Genomic DNA, 18,624 nt, shown 5'->3' with positions numbered 1-18,624 from the left:
CGATTCTTCTTTGCACTGAATTATTGCTCAAAGGAATTTTCCTCATGGTATCTGACGCTGGCTTATGAAGCACAGTGTTTATTACTTCTTTTACTGCCGGCAAGATTAATTCCTCACCAATTGTGTGTGGTTTTCTCGTTTTTGCGATTAATAATGAAATATTATAAGAAACTTGTAATCCGTCATTATCTTGTTTAGTGGACGACGTTGTTTTGATATAGTTAGACGTTTAAAATATTTTTCTTCTAGTACATGAAAATAGGACAAATCTTTATCCTTTTTGTCAGCATGCATTTTAGTCAAATGCTCTTGTAGCCTAGAAGGCCTCATTGCTTCATTTGAAAACACTTTTTGGCAAATCAAGCACATGGGTAATAATTGGTTCGTAGGAGACTGAATAAAACCATATTTCAAATACTCAATACTGTACTGTCGACATTTCTTCTTATATTTAGACATAATGAAGTAATAAAATTTGCAAAAATATTCACAAAATAAAAGATTTAATTTACACTTTGTATGACTCCACTTATCTATCACACTTTCGACTGATGATTGTTGGCAAAGCACACAAAAAATAATGAAACTTATTTATATTAAGGGGATATTAGATCCCACATTATTGTTTTAAAACCGAATAAGAAACTCAAAGATTGATGAAATATGAAAATTCAAATATTTGAAATATTCAAAAATATGAAACTTATTCCTAAACCACTGGTATTTATAGATTTGAAATCTAGCCCGAATCGACTTGCATGCATTGACTTGTTTGCAATACCATCGTACTCATGCTTTGAACAAGTCACTGCAAGCACCCATATTCCTGTCAAAACATGCTGAATTGAGTGAATTATCTACGTAATAGTTGACCGACATACTACTAGTTAAGACTCGTCTGCTGCGTAGATAGACTGAAGCCTGTCTTTTTATTCATTTATTCATTTTTTCTATTCATTTAATTTATTTTATTCATTTTTTGCTATTGTAAAATAGCAAAAAATGAATACATTTTTTAAGTATATAAAAAATAGAAGTTAAAATATCCTGTATGACACGTTCAATTTTTTATTTTGCACGCAAGCACATTTTGTTCGTCCGACCACAACATTGTCCGAATAATTATAAATAATAATTAATAAATAAAATAATTACACAAGATATAAACAACAAACCTACAAAACATAACCACAGAAAACAGTATAATAAGTTTTGAATAATATTTGCTTTGCTTTGTTTTTTCCCTCTAGTTAGCAGTATAAGTTAGTACTAACTAGGCTAACTAAAATTTACGATTTTATTTCTTTCTTGTCATTATTATTTTTACTCGTAATATTAAATTATATAACATTGGGTTTATTTTTGTACAAATCAATTAGAAAAGTGGTTTTATATATTATATATATATTTTGAAATGAAATATAACAAATATATTTGCTACTGTAAACATAACCTATTATACACACATATATACATGCTCTATTTTCTCATTGACATAGAAAATTGACATCTATTTCTATCTGACATGGTAAATTTTGAAATGATTAAATAATTGAAATAGAAAATTGATAAAAAAAATTGATCATGTAAGATGGGAATAAGATGAATTAAGATGCAATATTTAAATTTTAAATGATTATCTAATTGCAAAATCACGAAAATAATTAATTTTTAAATATATATTATTAATTTCTTCTATAAAGAGCCACTAACCCCTAGACCACCTAAAATCCCCCAAATGCTTCTGATAGTACCCCCCCGAAGGCTTGAGCGCCCACTGGGGGGGGGCGGTACCACCCACTTTGGGAACCTATGGTCTAGACTAAATGAATGAAAACAGTTAATGATAAATGCTGAAATCTTTTCCAGAAAATGCATGGATCTGTGTACTATATTATTACACTGATGGTTGCAGATGCATTCAAGTTCAAATGAATTTTGCTATATGTACTATAAATACTACTGCTGCCAGTTATCAACTGAAATGTCTGTTTGAATACATCTTTCTAAAGAGGAAAGAAAAGAAGCCAGTTGTCAAATGTTTATTTTTTGTTTGTTCAAAATAGTGTCAAATTAACTGCTGAAGAATTTTACAGATGCTAAATGGAATAAAAAGATATTACACTTTCTGTAAAATATGGACACAATAAAGAGGCTTCACTAGCAAAGATCATACTTATACTGGAAGACTGCCAGCTGGATTAAATATTTTAATTATTATCCGAAAAATGTTTCCATTCTGATGGCTGTAGCTCTTGTTATATTCACATTTGATTTAATCAATAATCAGGTTTTGCAAGTTAATTAAATTAAACTTGCCAAGAAATCATATTCTTGCTTAATTATTTATCCAAGTATAAGAAAACAAAGTTGCAAGTGAAGTATCTTCATGGCTAGGATACTTGTATATGGAGTATAATGACTTCACATTAACTGCCTTAATATACCATAATGAAAACCAAACATCCTTTTGGATATATATAATGTTATGCATAATGGGAAGGGCCACTACCTAAACCAGCTTCAACCTTTATTGAGGTCTCATCAGTGAAAGCCAAACCCAGAAGAGATATTAAGGTTGAAGTAATGCAGAAATCCAATATTTCCCCATATACAAGTAATAAAAGGATGCATCACCTTACACTACAGAAATTAATGGGAGGTCATTAGCCTTTGTATACAAGTAGCTTAGCTCTGAAGATACTTCAAGTATTGAATAAAGGATTAAGCAATAATATAATTTCTTGACAAGTTTAATTTAATTTATAACCAAATAAAAGAACTTTCTACTTCTCAATTTTTTAGTATTTATTTGGCAGGAATCTCTTATTGATTTCAAAATGTTAGACCCTTACTGATCAAAAGTTCTAATGAAAAATAGCTTTTTTTTTTTTATGTAAAAAAAAAAGTAAACACACACACACACACACACACACACACACACATGCACACAAACATGACAAAAGTTACTTACTGTGTGACCTGTGAATGTTTTAATAGGTTTATCCATTCCCAACTTGCAAACATGAATACATTGATCAGTAGAACAAGATGCAAAACTTGTATTTGTTTGCCAGTCTACATCTAATGCTGGTGCTAAGAAAAGAAAGCACAGATGTAATTTTCACTTTTTAAACAGAAATAAATTTGATTAACAAGAATAACAGAAAACAAAACACAGTGCCATAAGAAATAAGCATCAAAATTTTAATGAAATTAATGCTATTCTTTGAACAGACTTCAGGTTGAGACATAGAATAATTTTTGAAATTAAAATAAATATCTCAATCACTACTATTTATCAGAGACATCTCATACATTTATACAGCAGGATAAGCTCTATTGAGTTTTTTTTTTTTTTGAAAAAAAAATCAGATCATATGAATAAAAATTATAAAATCATTAAATTAACAGTATTAGTGTAGTAATGGTTAATGAGAGACTTAATAATTGTCAAACACAAACTTAATCTGCATATTACCCAAATGTCTGATACATTTCTATTAATTTATCAAAACAATATGATTACAAAGACTTATATTATCATGAGTGCAATCAGTTTTTAAGCTTGTGCAAGCACATATGCTGATTATAACACTGGTATTTTTTACAAAGTGGACAACAAGAATATATAACTATATAAATTTTAATTACTATTTTGATATTTTAATGAAACTGGGATTATCTCAGTCTGGCTCGAGCAGTTAAATCATGAGAATGTGTAAGTACTGTGGCAAGGTCATTCTGAATGGCCTTGTGGCAATAGTTTGCTTGTGCAAAATTTGTATTTCTGAATAGGAAGCTGATATAGTGAGAAAGAAAAAAAAAACAGTTGTTGACTAGAACACAATAGGTGTTCAAAGTTTTAAGGCTGGGGAGAAATATGGTGTAAGGGAATGGAAAAAACATTTTGAAGTCAAAAATGTGGAAAGAAGCATTATGGTGAGAAACAAACAGTTCTTCCAAAATTAAAGGATGAATTTCTTCTTCTTCCTAACATGAATTTTAGGCCAAGTGGCCTGTTCTAGTCTCATTCCATCTCTTTCTTGGTCTTCCAATTCTTCTTTTTCCACTTATTTTGCATCTTATAATATTTTTGGTAGTCGGCTGTTGTCCATTCGATTTAAATGTTCTAGCTATTTTTGTTTATGCTGTCTTATATAGTAATTAATTGGTTTTATTTTCAGGGATTGTAAAATTTCATTTGTTTTATGGTCCCACTTGGTATATTCAGCTGTTTTTTGAGAAACTTCATTTATGCTGTTTGAATTAGTTTTTCATCTTTCCTTTTTATGGTCCAAGTTTCGCTTCCATATAGTAGAGTTGGTTTTGACAAGACATTATATTGTCTGATTCTAGTGTGTTTTTGTACTACAGATGGTTTAAATATATTATTTATTATGCCATTTACATTGTTGACAAAGTTTGATATTTCGGTGTCTATGTCTTTTTCTTCTTTGTATGATTAATCACATCCCAAGTTTCTGAAAGTATTTACCTGTTCAAATATTTTATTATCTATCACTATTTTACTTATTATTGAGTTTTCTCCTTTGAATGCCATTAATTTTGTTTTTTCTTTACATATTGTCATATTATATTGTTTTAAGATATCATTTAATGATTTTAATGATATTTGTAAATCATCTTCTGATGTAGCAAATATTATTTGATCATCTGCAAATAGTAGTGCATCTAACATTAAAAAAAAGGGTGGCACACCAATTGGCAACTCCTACAGGTAGAGATGACCTGCTAACGCTTCTGCCTGGTATCTCCACTTGGGCCTGGCTCCCACTGAAGAGACCTCAATAAAGGTCGAAACTAGTCTGGGTAGTGGCCCCTCCCTTAATGCATAACATTAGACATATCCGCAAGGAGATGTGTTTTGCATTATAGGAGATACTGAGATAGGAGTGTTGGTAGCTTGCTCCACCTTTGCAATGAGTTGTCCTGGTGTTGTACCACCTTACCCCAGTCCTGAAGATACTTTCAGGCACAAACTTTGTTTGCTCACACTTGGATAAAGAATTAAACTAAATTTATTATAGTAGTGCATCTATTTTGGAAACCATTTCATTCTTCTTGTAGTTTTCCCTCTACAATACTGCTTGGCTTCTCTTTTAATATTCCTGCATATATTTAATATCCTGTATTCAGCAGACTAATTCCCCTATAGTTATTGCAATCTTCTTTATTTCCTTTTTTATAGATTGGGATAACCAGTGCATTTTTTTCCAAGAGTTAGGAGTTCTTCCATACATCCAAACCATATTAAAAAATTTTAGAAGTCTCTCATTAAATTTTTCACCTGCATTTTTGAATATTCTATATTTATATTGTCTTCTCCTGGTGTTTTCCTATTTTTCATCTTCTTCTTTATTGTCCATGCAGTTAGCCTAGTGGCTGTGTGCTTCACAACCATATGACTGGGGAACAAGTGTCCCAGGTTCGATTTCCATCAAAGACGTAAGGAATTTGAGGATCTTCCTCAGCCATAGCCAAGTTAGCTGGTCTTGGGCGTGGGCAGTAGTGTTATTTCTGCCAGTTTATCTGGCGTTTTTGATCCCGCAAGCAGGAAAACCGGCCCTGTGAACATACACGGATCTACAGCCATAAATGTTTAACCCCCATGAGAGCGCTTAACTCACCCCGATAGGGATGGGGAAGAAAAAGGGAGGAAACTCCATACGAATAAATAAATAAATCTTCTTTATTGCATTTTTCAGTTCTAACATTGTATTTTCTATTAGGTCATTCTTTGTTTTAAAAAAATTTATTTCAATGTTCTCATCTGTCCAGAGATTTTGGAAATAGGTCACCCATTTTTCTAAATCTATTTTGTATTTTTATCTTTTATTTCTTTATTCATGTATTTTATTACTTTATAGGTTTTGAGTTGTGACTTAAATAAATCCTTTTCTAATTCTGTTACGAAATTGTTCCATCTCTCTCTATGTTTTTCCTGTACTTTTCATTTTGCAATTGCAGTGTTTCTTTTATACTCTATTTCTGCTTCTATTGTTTTGCAATTTAGACATTTCTGGTAGCTGTCCTTTTTTTGTTTTTGTTATATTTTCTATTTCTTTGTTCTAGTCTCACAGTCCTCTTTTCTAATCCATTTGAGCTTTCTTTCGAAGGTTTCTGTTGCTGCTTTTGTGAGAATTTGTTTCAAATTTTCCCATTCATCTTCTATGTTACTAGATTCATGTGTGGTTTCTGTTTTTAAGTTTGTGCATTTTTAATATTGTCTAACTTGAGGATCCTGTAATGAAGAAATTTTGTACCTTGGTTGGTAAGGATGAATTTCTTTTTTGTGAGAATTTGTTTCAAATTTTCCCATTCATCTTCTATGTTACTAGATTCATGTGTGGTTTCTGTTTTTAAGTTTGTGCATTTTTAATATTGTCTAACTTGAGGATCGTGTAATGAAGAAATTTTGTAGCTTGGTTGGTAAGGATGAATTTCTTTCAAAGTAAACTAAGTTGGGGTGTTTAAGGGTCAAAGCTGTATAAGTGAGAGGAGACCTCCACATGGCCTTTAAAGGAATGCCGAGAACTGACCAGGGATTCTGACCTAATGTGCAATCCTCACCATCTCATGGTGCACCATGTTAGGTATCTACCTGGATACTGAACGAACGAGAATGGGCTGGCAATTTGGGATTTTGCTGACCAAATTGTATTCTTATTGGCTTAAACCAAAATATAGAATGATCTCACAACATGAAAGAATTTCATGCCGGCTAGTGTGTCGCCCAGTTAAACAAGGCCCCTGTTGTTTTTGCCAGGGAACCAGGGTGAACAGCGAAAAGTCAGCTACTGGAACAAATCCTAAAATACACCCCAACTCAACATCACCAGAGTTCAAGATCGGTACTATCAACATAAGAAGCCTGAATGGGAAAGAATTGGAACTAGATGAGAAATTAGATAAGTACCAGATTGACATAATAGGGGAGACTGAAACAAAAAACTGGTTAGATTTTTCCGAGCAATAAATACAAAATGTTATCTTCAGGCAATGACAATCAAGGAAAAGAAGGAGTAACCATAGTATTCAATACTAAATACGAGGCTAATCTTCTTGAATGGCAGGTAGTCTCAAGTACCGTGATGTCGGCAAATATCAGAATGGGGAACTAGACAATGAGACTTCTTTGTGCCTATGGGCCCATAGAGGGTTCTACTAAGTTGCAAGTGGAGGAATTTTTTGAGGCTTTAGAGAAAGCAACTGACACAATGAAAAAGGAAAAGTCAGTCCTTGTTGGCTATCTAAATAGCAGAGTAGAAAACGATTGTCAGACATACAAAAATATTTTGGGAAAATTTGGAGAAAAGAGCAAAGCTAATAATAAAGGCAAATATCTGTTGGATTTCTGCTCAGGACATGGAATGGTTATTACTAACACAATGTTCCAACATAAAAATGTGCACAAATTCACATGGAGAGAAGAGGCAAGGAATAAGAAAAGTTTCATTGACTTATGTAATTGTTGATAGTGATGTTTTCTCCTTTGTGCAAGACCAGGGTGTACAGAGGATTTGAAATTGGAAGCGATCACTATTTAGTCTTGAACAGAATAAAATTGAATTTCATCTGGAAGAAAAGAACATGTAAGAAAGTTTTATAGTGAATAAAAGTCGAGCAGCTCTCAGATGTGAACTGTAGACTAAAATATACAAACATTATTGAAGAAAAAATTAGAGTTTGAGAATAGGAACCAAACCTTGGAGATTCAGTGACAAGCCATGAAGAAAACACTGATTGATTCAGCCAGAGAGGCATGTGGTGAGATTGTCTGAAAGGATAGAAAAATCAGAACTCCACGGTGGACACAGGAAGTTAAGGAGACAGTGAAAGAAAAGAAGAAAGCATACCAAAAGTTACTGCAAATAAGTCAGCTGTGCTCTTAGAGTATACAGAGACAAATGTAAGAAAGCTAAACACATTGTAAAACTAGCTAAACAAAAGTCATGGGAAGACTTTGGTAAGAACATAGAAAATAAATATCAAGAAGGTGGCAAGATATTCTGGAGGTTGTTGAAGAAGCTCAGAAATGGAGGAAAGGGTGCTGTAAAAGGACTTGGAGATGATAAAGGTGACATGAAAACGGGAGAAAAAGATATCCTTGAAGTATGGAGTAATTACTTTGAAAAATTGCTAAATGATACATGCAGTGATAGCACAGTGGTAAAAAACACTCAACAGGCATACAGTCAGGAATACATATCCATACTTGAAGTAGAAAAAGCTATCAAAGGCTTGAAATGTGGAAAGGCAGCAGGAGTAGATGATATTCAACCAGAAATGCTGAAGTATGGTGGTTTAAAAGTCTTACAGTGGCTGCACTGCATAGTCAGAAGTCCTGGACAGAGGGACGAATTCCCGATGATTGGAGTAGAGCTCTGATAGTACCCATATATAAGAGTAGAGCTCTCATAGTACCCAAGGGAAAGAAAACTGAATGTGAGAATTATAGAGGTATTTCCCTACTGAGTGTTTCTGGTAAGATTTATGCAAGTATACTTGAGAAACGGTTGAGAAGAATTGTAGAAGAAAAGCTTGGTGAAGAACAAGCTGGATTCAGGCCAAACAGAGGCAGGATCAGGATCAGATTTTTACTTTACAACAAATAGTTGAGAAATCATGGGAATATAACAAAGATCTGTATTTAAGTTTTGTGGATCTGGAAAAGGCATATGACATGGTGCCAAGAGAGAAGCTATTCAAAACGCTTGCGTTATATGGTATCAGTGGGACATTATATCAAGCAATACTTAGTCTTTATTTGAGTTGTAAGTCAGCAGTTAGAATTGAAGTACAGGAAGATGGTTTAATATTAAATCTGGTGTCAGACAAGGATATACATTATCCCCTCTGTTATTCATTACCTATATGGATCACATGATGAAGTAAAGTGGTATTAAACCTGTTATCAAAACTGGAGATGTAAATGTCAGCTCTTTGCTTTATGAGGACGATGTTATACTTTTAAATAAACCCACTACAAGTCTGCAAGATTCCCTGAATAAATTGAATGATTGTTATAATAGATATGGTATTGTTAAATTTTGAATGAAGAGTTTCACTAAGAAATATTTCATTCAGGATTTAACAAGCTTTAACACACCAACAAGGATATACTTTTATATAAGTAGAATTGTAAATTAGCTTTAACACACCAACAAGGATATACACTTGTACATAAGTAGAATTGCAAATTACTGGAATGCTTTAAAGATATTGTATCTTAACATTGAATGATTCTATGTAAAGGAATATTATCTATCTTAGTATGTTCAACAAGGGAAGATAAATTTGTGAAATATATGTTGCGTGTAAAATTATGAGTCCAAGGTACACGAGCGAGACACTCGGATTGGCAGAAGAGCCTAAGGCAGTCACGTACGCACAGTGTGTGCGTGAGCTTCCCGGAAGACGCTAAGAGAGAAGAACGGAACTGCGTGCAGAAGAATAGTGAAGGGTGAAAGGGTGCGATTCAGAAGGGGTGCCACTAAAGGTGTGATATAAAAAGGCTTGGCTGCCCCAGTTCGAGACGTTTTTCTCTTTGATTCCAGTTCTTCCTCGTGCTCTCCTGTTCAGTATCAGTGCCTGTCACTCGAGGGCCCCAACTCGAGTTGTTCCCAGAGATGTGTAGGTGAACCCAGTCAACGGAACGATGTCTCGACGGAGATAAGCAGCCGAGTAGCGAATCAAGTGTGGGCATTTCGTCAGCGTACAGAGGAAATCTACACAAGCTGACCGTCATGCTAGACCACGTGGACAAACTTAAACAGAGTTGTTTCTCGTCTACATCGGAGAGGAAAAATCATGATAGCGAGCTCCAAACCAGGCCTAGGTGAGACAACTGTCAGGATAAAGAATAAGTAAGCTGTAAATGGAATTGAAGATTGAGGGACAGACCTGAAGAAGTTTTAAAGATCCGGTAATGTACAAACCTTAGTCTCTTTTTTTGTGGAAGAAAGAATTATTGTATAATAGTGAACAGGAACATTCATTAGTAGAGCTCATATTATGTAAGAGGCAGGACTTTAGTATTTAGTCTAATAGCAAAGTTACAGCTCCAGGATCATAGTCTAATGTATTGTAAATGTCAATCATGTTTAGTATGTTATAGTATAATCATACACGAAGTTAATTGAATTAATGCCTGGAAGGAATTGTAGATCAAAGAATACAAAAGGACAATCAAATGATTTGATAGCAGTGTCTTATTACAAGATTCAGCTATATAAATTATAGTTTGTTATATTAAGTTCTGTAACTTAAGAAAGTGATTATCTTAGCTGAGTGTATATTTGGTGAAAGTGCATTGCATGAGTTTAATAAATGAACCTTTGTAATTTTACATAACTAGTTGCCTGATAAATGAATCCAATGTACCACTTATTAATTAGAACCTGAGCGGAATTTAATTGTTTAACGGAGACCACGACTGCAAACTAGAGTTGACACAGAAAATGTAGCTAATTTGAACTAAGTATTTTAATAGGACAATTATCCGTGTATTTGTCTGAGAGTTAACTCCTTGATTAAGAAGCTTTTCTAATCTAAGGGTTTTGGATGGCGCAGTAATAACAAATAAATTTTCCAGAACCTAACGAGGAGGTAACTCCAGATATTTGTAAGAAGGGAATTGGCTCTAGCCAAAGGCAATCCCCCCCTTGTTAATCTAATTCACACACATGATCAATCTAAGTGACGGCCACAGAGCACAAAGAAGATTAAGTACTGAGTAGGCATACAAAGAGAGGTACCAGTAGTGTTTCATTACAACTAAAGAAGTACAATTTAAGGATAATTACAGAACAAGAAATCAGATACCTCGCATGCCAAGTACATCAGATAACACCAAAACAAAACAAAAGTAATTTGTTTTGTTTTGGTATAATACATATAACAGTATGAAGGTCAGCAATAACAAGACAATGAAAACAGGCAGAAGCATTGAAAATATCAACTACATTGTGAATGGAGTTGAAGATGGTAAATTAAATATGGAAATAGACAACAGAATCATCAAAGTCAGTATGGTAGGAAGTCAATTAAATAAATTTATATGGAATAAGAGAGAAATCAGTCAAAACACTAAATTAGCTGAGAGTTTATTTTTCACTTGGTTAGACTATAATAAGTTTAGTTTAATCCTTTATCCAAGTGTGAGCAAACAAAGTTTGCACCTGAAAGTATCTTCAGGACTGGGGTAAGGTAGTGCAACACCAGGAAACTCGTTGCAAAGGTGGAGAAAGCTCTCATTACTCCTATCTCAGTATCTCCCATAATGCAAAGCACATCTCCTTGTGGATATGTGTAATGCTATGCACCGGTTTCGACCTTTATTGAGGTTTCGTCAGTGGAAGCCAGACCCAGTAGTGGAGATACAAAGGCAGAAGCAATGAGAGGTCATCCTAACCTATAGGAGATGCCAAAGGGTGTGCAACCTTATTATTAAATTACTCCGGATTCAGAGAAAGATGTTGAGAGTTTATTTTTCACTTGGTTAGACTATAATAGGTTTAGTTTAATCCTTTATCCAAGTGTGAGTTTAATAATAAGGTTGTGCAACTTTAATAATAAGGATTAAACTAAACTTATTATAGTCTAACCAAGTAAAAAATAAACTCTCAACATCTCAACCTGAATCCAGAGTAATTTAATAATAAGGTTGCACACCCTTTGGCATCTCCTATAGGTTAGGATGACCTCTCATTGCTTCTGCCTTTGTATCTCCACTACTGGTCCTGGCTTCCACTGACGAGACCTCAATAAAGGTCGAAACCGGTATGGGTAGTGGCCCTTGCCTTAATGCATAGCATTACACATGTCCACAAGAAGATGTGCTTTGCATTATGGGAGATACTGAGATAGGAGTAATGAGAGCTTTTTCCACCTTTGCAACAAGTTGCCTGGTGTTGCACTACCTTACCCCAGTCCTGAAGATACTTTCAGGCACATACTTTGTTTGCTTACACTTGGATAGAGGATTAAACTAAACTTACTAAATTAGCTGTATACAAGACAGGGTTCAAACCAATTTTAACTTATGGATCTGAGAGCTAGATTAGAAGTAAAACACTTGACCAAAGACTAGAGACTGCAAATATGAGATTCCCAAGAAAGATGAGGAGCATGAACAGTTAGCATCAATGGCAATATCATATTAAAAACGAGGATATTAGGAAAGAACTTGACATTGTTCCTGAATGCTAACGCATTCAGGAACAATGTCAAGTTCTTGGCTCTGCTAATGCATTCCTGAATGCTAATTGACATTGACAATTAGCATTCAGGAATGCATTAGCAGAGCTAATCTAAGGTGGTATGGTCACTTAAATAGAATGGAAGAGGACAGATTAGCAAAACAAGTGTTCTCTGCGAGTGTGGGAGGAAAAATACCCAGAGGAAGACCAAGATATAGGTGGATTGATATGGTGAAAAGTGCCTTAGAAGATAGAAATATAAGATCTGATAATGTTGGAGTCTTAACAGGTAACAGACTGATTTGGAGGAAAACTGTAGATGGAAGTAAGTAATGATGTAATATTTCATGTAGTACTATCATATCCTGCACATCCCTTGAGGGTATATGGCAGGAATTTGACGACGACGATGATGTAAACTAAGCTGGAGTGTAGAGAAAAGGGAATGTAATTCTTCTTATCACTTTAATAAGAAGAATTATACGGTTTCTGCCAAAGAAATGGACAGTTCCTTTTCGTATGTTGAATAGAAATTTGTTCTATGTTTTGAACATGAAAGGGATCAACTTTTCATACTCAAGTGTATGGAAAAAGTTTCCAGAAAATAAACAAAAAAAAAGGAACTGATTTGTTAAAGAAGACACGAAAGGAGAAACATTATCCTACTCAAGAAAAGTTGCACAAAAGTTATTATTATTATTTATTTTTTTTTAAGAAAAAAAAAAAACAGGTATTAGTTAATTAGATTTCAGTGACCACTATTGATATAGGAAGAAACTGTTTGATAAGTTTGCAATTAACTGCTTTTGTGTGTGTATTTTGGTCAAATCCTGTGATCTTGAAAAGAAGAAATCTTGTGTGGCATTTATGTTCTTTATATTAGATATAAAAGTTTGTGGGCCTTTTCTCTTTAGAATATAAGGATTAGCAGTAGCATCAAAGCAGGAACTGGAGGGGGGAGGAAGAGGCATTACAGTAGAAATATAGAAAGGAATGCAATCAATAAGCTTATGAGCAGTACTAAGCACAGGCAAAAGCAGTGATCAGCCTGTGGGAAAAAAAAAGGCAAAATCAAATTATGAGTGGAAATTTGCCAGTACAGATGCATGTGAATGTCTTGAGGTGATTCTACGATAGACCTATAACAGCAGTCTTGGTTTCTTCATGACTGCAGGTTGCAAAAATGACAACTTTCTCTATTCTGAACTAGTCTCTTTCATTTCCCTCCTGTTGACCTTCTCTAGGTACAGATGAATTAATTACCTGGTTTGAGAGCCATCGTTTATTGGAGACTTAAGTTGCATGGAAAAGCACCATATTTAGTCTTAGCACAGGGAAACTTTAGTACTCAAAGCTTACAACCTTCTGTAGCAGATTGACAAAAAAAAAAAAAAAAAAATCCAGCAGGCCAAAAGAAATCCTAAACAGTTCTTTTGCTGTGTGGTGAATAACAGGAAAAATGGTTATGGAAAGATAATTTTAATTGAATATAGCTGATAGAAAGATTACAGAAGCAGAAGAAATAGCAGATACAATGATCACTTTGTGAGGATAGAGATCATCCAGATATCAGATAAGGATGCATTGATAAATATGACCAGGACTGATATGAGAAAAGAAGGAGTTGAACAGGCGATGTTTGATGACTCTAAGCAATTTCAACATAAATACACCTTGTGATTGAATGGATGTTGGCTGTGTTATGTGAAAAAAGTGTAAAAGGAATAACCAGTGCTATGAAGAATAATATGTAAAAACCACCATTCATCAGCCGACATGTTAAATGCAGAGTTCCAGACATCGACTTGAACATGAACCTGCACAAAAACATTCAGAACTGAGGCTCACAATATGGGTTTGCATGTTAGGACTGCAATATGCAAGTCACACATTACCTGAACCAACATGCAGCATCATCTTGTGGTACAAAAAATGTACAGTGGGATGTAGAAGCTCATGTTATGGAGCAACTAATCACACTACATCCTCTACCGAGCAGATAAACAGGTGTAGGTGTGGTGGATGCCTGGTGAATGTCTCTTACCAGAGTGTGTAATCCCAACTATCAAATTCAGAGGTGACAGTGTGATGTCCTCTTTTTAATGGTTTGGCCTTCGACCTCAGTTTGTGATGCCACGAACAATGAATTCCAAGAGATATCTGAACATTTTGGACAATGTAATACTTCCTACTTTGTAGTGTTTCTAAAGAAATAACCACTGTCTCTTTCAAGTAAGACAATGCACCATATCATATGACTGCCGCTGTAACTGTGTGGTTTGTAGACATGAACATCACCACACTTGACTGGCCTCCACAGAGCCTTAATCCCAACCCTATTGATGTCAGGGTTGAGATCAGCGCTCCATTTCATTCATGGGATTAAATGGAGTATTGGATGAGATCAAGGGATGTCCAACTCACTAAAGTCCAGGATCTCATTACATGCCTACAGGAAGAATGGTCCAAAATTTCCATTGATTGCTACAATAATCACAGAGAAAGGAGGTCCTACATCTTATTAAGGTCAGTGCTATGGTGGTTTGTTCCTCACACTATGGTGTCCGTTAACTTCTTTCTAAGCAGTATACATATACAAATGTGTTCGGAAAGTTCAGATAAACACCTAAAACAAAAATGATAGTAAAGCAACTGATATAACCACAAGAAAGAACATACTAGTAGCAGAGTAATGAAGGTAACTTATGTTCTTATATTCTCGTATGTTCTTTCTTGTGGTTATATCAGTTGCTTTAATATCATTTTTGTTGTAGGTTTACCAGAAGTTAGACCCCTTCTCCATAGACAGACTTAGGTGTTGTTGGTCACATACATAATTACTTTATTGAACATACTAATATCTTGCTGGTTTTCTATCCAGAATCTTCAGAGCACAAATAATAACAGTAACAGGTGCACAGCACTCAACGCAAAGCAAATTGTAACTAAAGAAGAACTGATGTCCTAAAGAAAATGACTAGGGCCTAACTGTATTTTTTAAGGAAATTACAACATAGACTAATATATGAACTGAAATAAATTTAATTAATACATCTAATATTTCGGCAAAGTCAAACTGCCATCACCAGGGAACAAAATCTAATAAGATATGTGCACCCAGGCACTGAACTAAGTAATGAAGCTAAAGCATGTCAACTGAGAGTAGGCTTTAAAGTCCTAAATAATGCCACTAGTGATCTGAATTCGGCATCCTTGACTGGTAGACTGAAGCACAGAAGATGAGAGCTTTCCAAATCTGGAGTAATTTCATGCAACCAAATTTGTTGAGGTTAAAGTAGTTTCTTATAGCAGAAACAGATCTAAGGAAAAGTCTTTCATATTTATATTTGCTGCAATGGAGTAGAGTAGCTTACTTCCAGAATATTCTATGGCAGATGTCCAAACCATAGCAAGTCCTGAGTGGCTATAGTGATGAAAACAGATATAGTCCTCATGTTCAGCAATTCTAATGTTGGCGTTCCTACCTGTTTGGCCATAGCAGGATGCAGGGTGTTTCAAAAAGAATGTCCTGATTTGAAAATTGTATATCTCTGCAACCACGAACTACAAATGAATGCGACTTGTACCATGTGAATGGCCTTGGCCCAGAGTTTTTTTGCACCATGTTTTTTGCGCGGTTTCTGTCAGAAAGGTTTATGGCCCTTTCTTTTTTGAGGAAAACACTGTTACGGGAAACTCCTATCTTGAAATGCTGCAGGACTGGCTCTTGGCCTCCAAGATCTCAAGACATCATACCCTGTGACTTCTTTTTATGGGGATACGTAAAAGACTGTGTTTATGTTCCTCCATTACCTGCTGACTTGGATGAGCTCAGAACCAGAATCACGGCTGCAGTAAATTCTGTGACAGAAGACACTCTCAGACGTGTTTGGGATGAATTCAGCTATCGGCTTGATGTTGTCTGTGCAGCAGGTGGAGGGCACATTGAGCATTTGTAATTGTGGTGAGTGAAACTTTAGGCCTTACTTCATACTTGGTAATTTATTTTGTAACTATATCACATTTTCATTATTAAATATAATTATTTGAAATCGGGTCATTCGTTTTGAAACACCCTGTATTTTACAACTACATGAGATCTCGTAAACACCAGGCAAGTCTATGGCTGGTCTTTGGTGGGGCAGATAAGGGATGCTCCATTTTTTATATGATCTAAATGATTGAAAGGTTGTATTTTTTAAAGGTTTTTGTTAATTTTTTGGATGGCCTTCTGCCCCCCCCCCCTCTCCAGAACAGAGATCACACCAAAGCTATCATCAGATTCTGATGATGGTGTTCCAAAACGTCCTTACTTCACCTCATTAATCAATTTCATCTTTCTTCATATATTACTTTCAAGGCCTTTACATTCTTTTCTTATCCTTTACAGTTTTTATGTTCTAATTTTTAATTTTTTAATATTTTCAATTTTTAAAACTTATTGCATAGTGTATAGTGTATTTACTAATCATATCACATCATTCATTACCAGATTATGCTCATCATTTAATAGTATCCTATTATTTTTATGCTTTTAACTCCTTTATTGATATCTGTTTTAAATTTTAAATTCATTGGAGCTCCATTTTATTAATTGACCTATCACTAATATCACACTCATTCATCACCACCTGCAATTTCCACTCCAAATTTTGAAGATCGCTATTGCCAAAAGTTCAACAAAGATAGGCATATATAAGACTACTTCATTAAATTTTTATTTTATTTTTTAATTAAAAAATAGAATTACAGTCAAAAGACACATTCTGATCTAGGGTACTGCATAATATAAAAGGTTTGCTTATATCTTTATATCAAAGAAGTAGTTCGTTTTTGCCAGATTTGCCAAAAATATAATATGGAAATATTAATAGAAAAAAAAAAAAATCAAACCAATTACAATTGGTACACGAATAAGAAATCAAAAGAAAAATAATACATTAAGTTATGAGCTTTAAGTACTTAGGAATTCAAATAAACTCACAAGGAATAACAGAATAAAAGAGCAATCACTTAAGGCAAACAAGATTTCTATAAGTTTAAATAGAACAATATGAAAAAATAAAAATCTAAACAATGTAACTAAGTACACCCTATGTCCAAAAAGAAACCAAACTTTTCGAAAATAGAAGAAACTACTGGCGCTACCTGTTGTATCTTTTCGTTTTCGAAAGCAGCAACCTTCATTAGTGTTGTGTCAACTGCTTATGACATTTGTTTCATCAGAAGCCGAGTTATAATGCCAAGAGTGACAGCATGTTTTGACGAACGGTTGGAAAATGAGTTTCAAACAGAGAGCTGCGATTGACTTTTGTGTTAACCTTGGTAAACATTTTACCGAAACGCATCGAATACTTCAAAAAGCATATGGTAATGAATGCTTATCCCATCGTACTCAAGTTTACAAGTGGTTTAAGTGATTTCAAAGTGGTCGCGAGACACTTGAGGACGACGAAAAGCTAAGCCATCCAAAAACTGCACTGAGCGAAGTTAACATCCAAAAAGTGCGTGATTTCATCAATGAAAACCCGAAATCGTCCGTGAGATTGATTGAAGATGAATTGGGGATTCCAAAATCCACTATGCACAACATTTTGACTGAGAGTTTGGGCCTTCGTAAATTGAATTCGCGATTTGTTTCCCACAAGTTGACTGATGACCAAAAACTGTATTGAATTGAACTGCAAGGATGTCATTAAAACTGCTTGTAAGGACTCAAACTTCCTTGAAATGATCGTTACTGGTGACGAAACGTGGTGTTTTGAGTATGAGCCCAAAACAAAGCGCCAGAGTGCTGAGTGGAGACCACCAGGAGAGGGGCATCCGAAAAAAAGTCACTTGGAGAAGTCAAAAGTAAAGACAATGCTGATTTGTTTCTATGATTCCAAGGGCATTATCCACAAAGAATTCATTCCGTCTGGCTAAACAGTCAATGGTGAGTTTTATCTCGAATTTTTGAAGTGACTGATAGTGAGAATTCATCGCGTATGGCATGAATATCATGATACAGGCAGCTGGTCACTTTTACACGATAATGCACCATCTCATCATTCGAACATTGTGAGACAGTTTTTGAGCAAAAACCAAGTTGGTGTGTTAGATCACTCTCCGTATTCACCTGATTTAGCACCCTGTGATTTCTTTCTCTTCTCCCGACTTCATTTGCCGATGAAACGAAAGTGATAATACACCACTGAAAACGTTCAAGCAGCAATAACCACAACCAGCAACAGTATCCCAAAAACCAATATAAAAAACTGGTTTAACAAATTAATTGACCATGCCAAGCGTTGCATTGAAGCTGAGGGAGAGTATATTGATTGAAATAAATTATTTGAATAATTATAATTGGCCTTATATTTGAATAATTATAATTATATAATTTTCTTATAAATAATAA

The 18,624-nt window shown here is 34.6% G+C and overlaps 1 protein-coding gene across 5 annotated transcripts in view; it reads right to left on the bottom strand.

Annotated features, from left to right (window-relative positions):
- ebi (transducin beta like ebi) overlaps window positions 1-18,624 on the bottom strand; it is a 253,321-nt gene that overhangs the window by 117,492 nt on the left and 117,205 nt on the right. For all 5 annotated transcript variants that reach the window (XM_090412349.1, XM_090412345.1, XM_090412347.1 and 2 more), the window contains one exon: window positions 2,975-3,096. In XM_090412349.1, coding sequence (XP_090268475.1) covers window positions 2,975-3,096 — 122 coding nt within the window. The remainder of the gene's footprint in view (window positions 1-2,974; window positions 3,097-18,624) is intronic.

Source organism: Typopeltis vanoorti, chromosome 22 (assembly GCF_054136105.1).
Source record: "Typopeltis vanoorti isolate ZY-2024b chromosome 22, IOZ_Tvanoo_1.0, whole genome shotgun sequence".
NCBI classification, from domain to species: Eukaryota; Metazoa; Arthropoda; class Arachnida; order Uropygi; family Thelyphonidae; genus Typopeltis; species Typopeltis vanoorti.
Note: the sequence above shows the minus strand (reverse complement) of the source record. Positions and strands in the feature narration are given on the sequence as shown.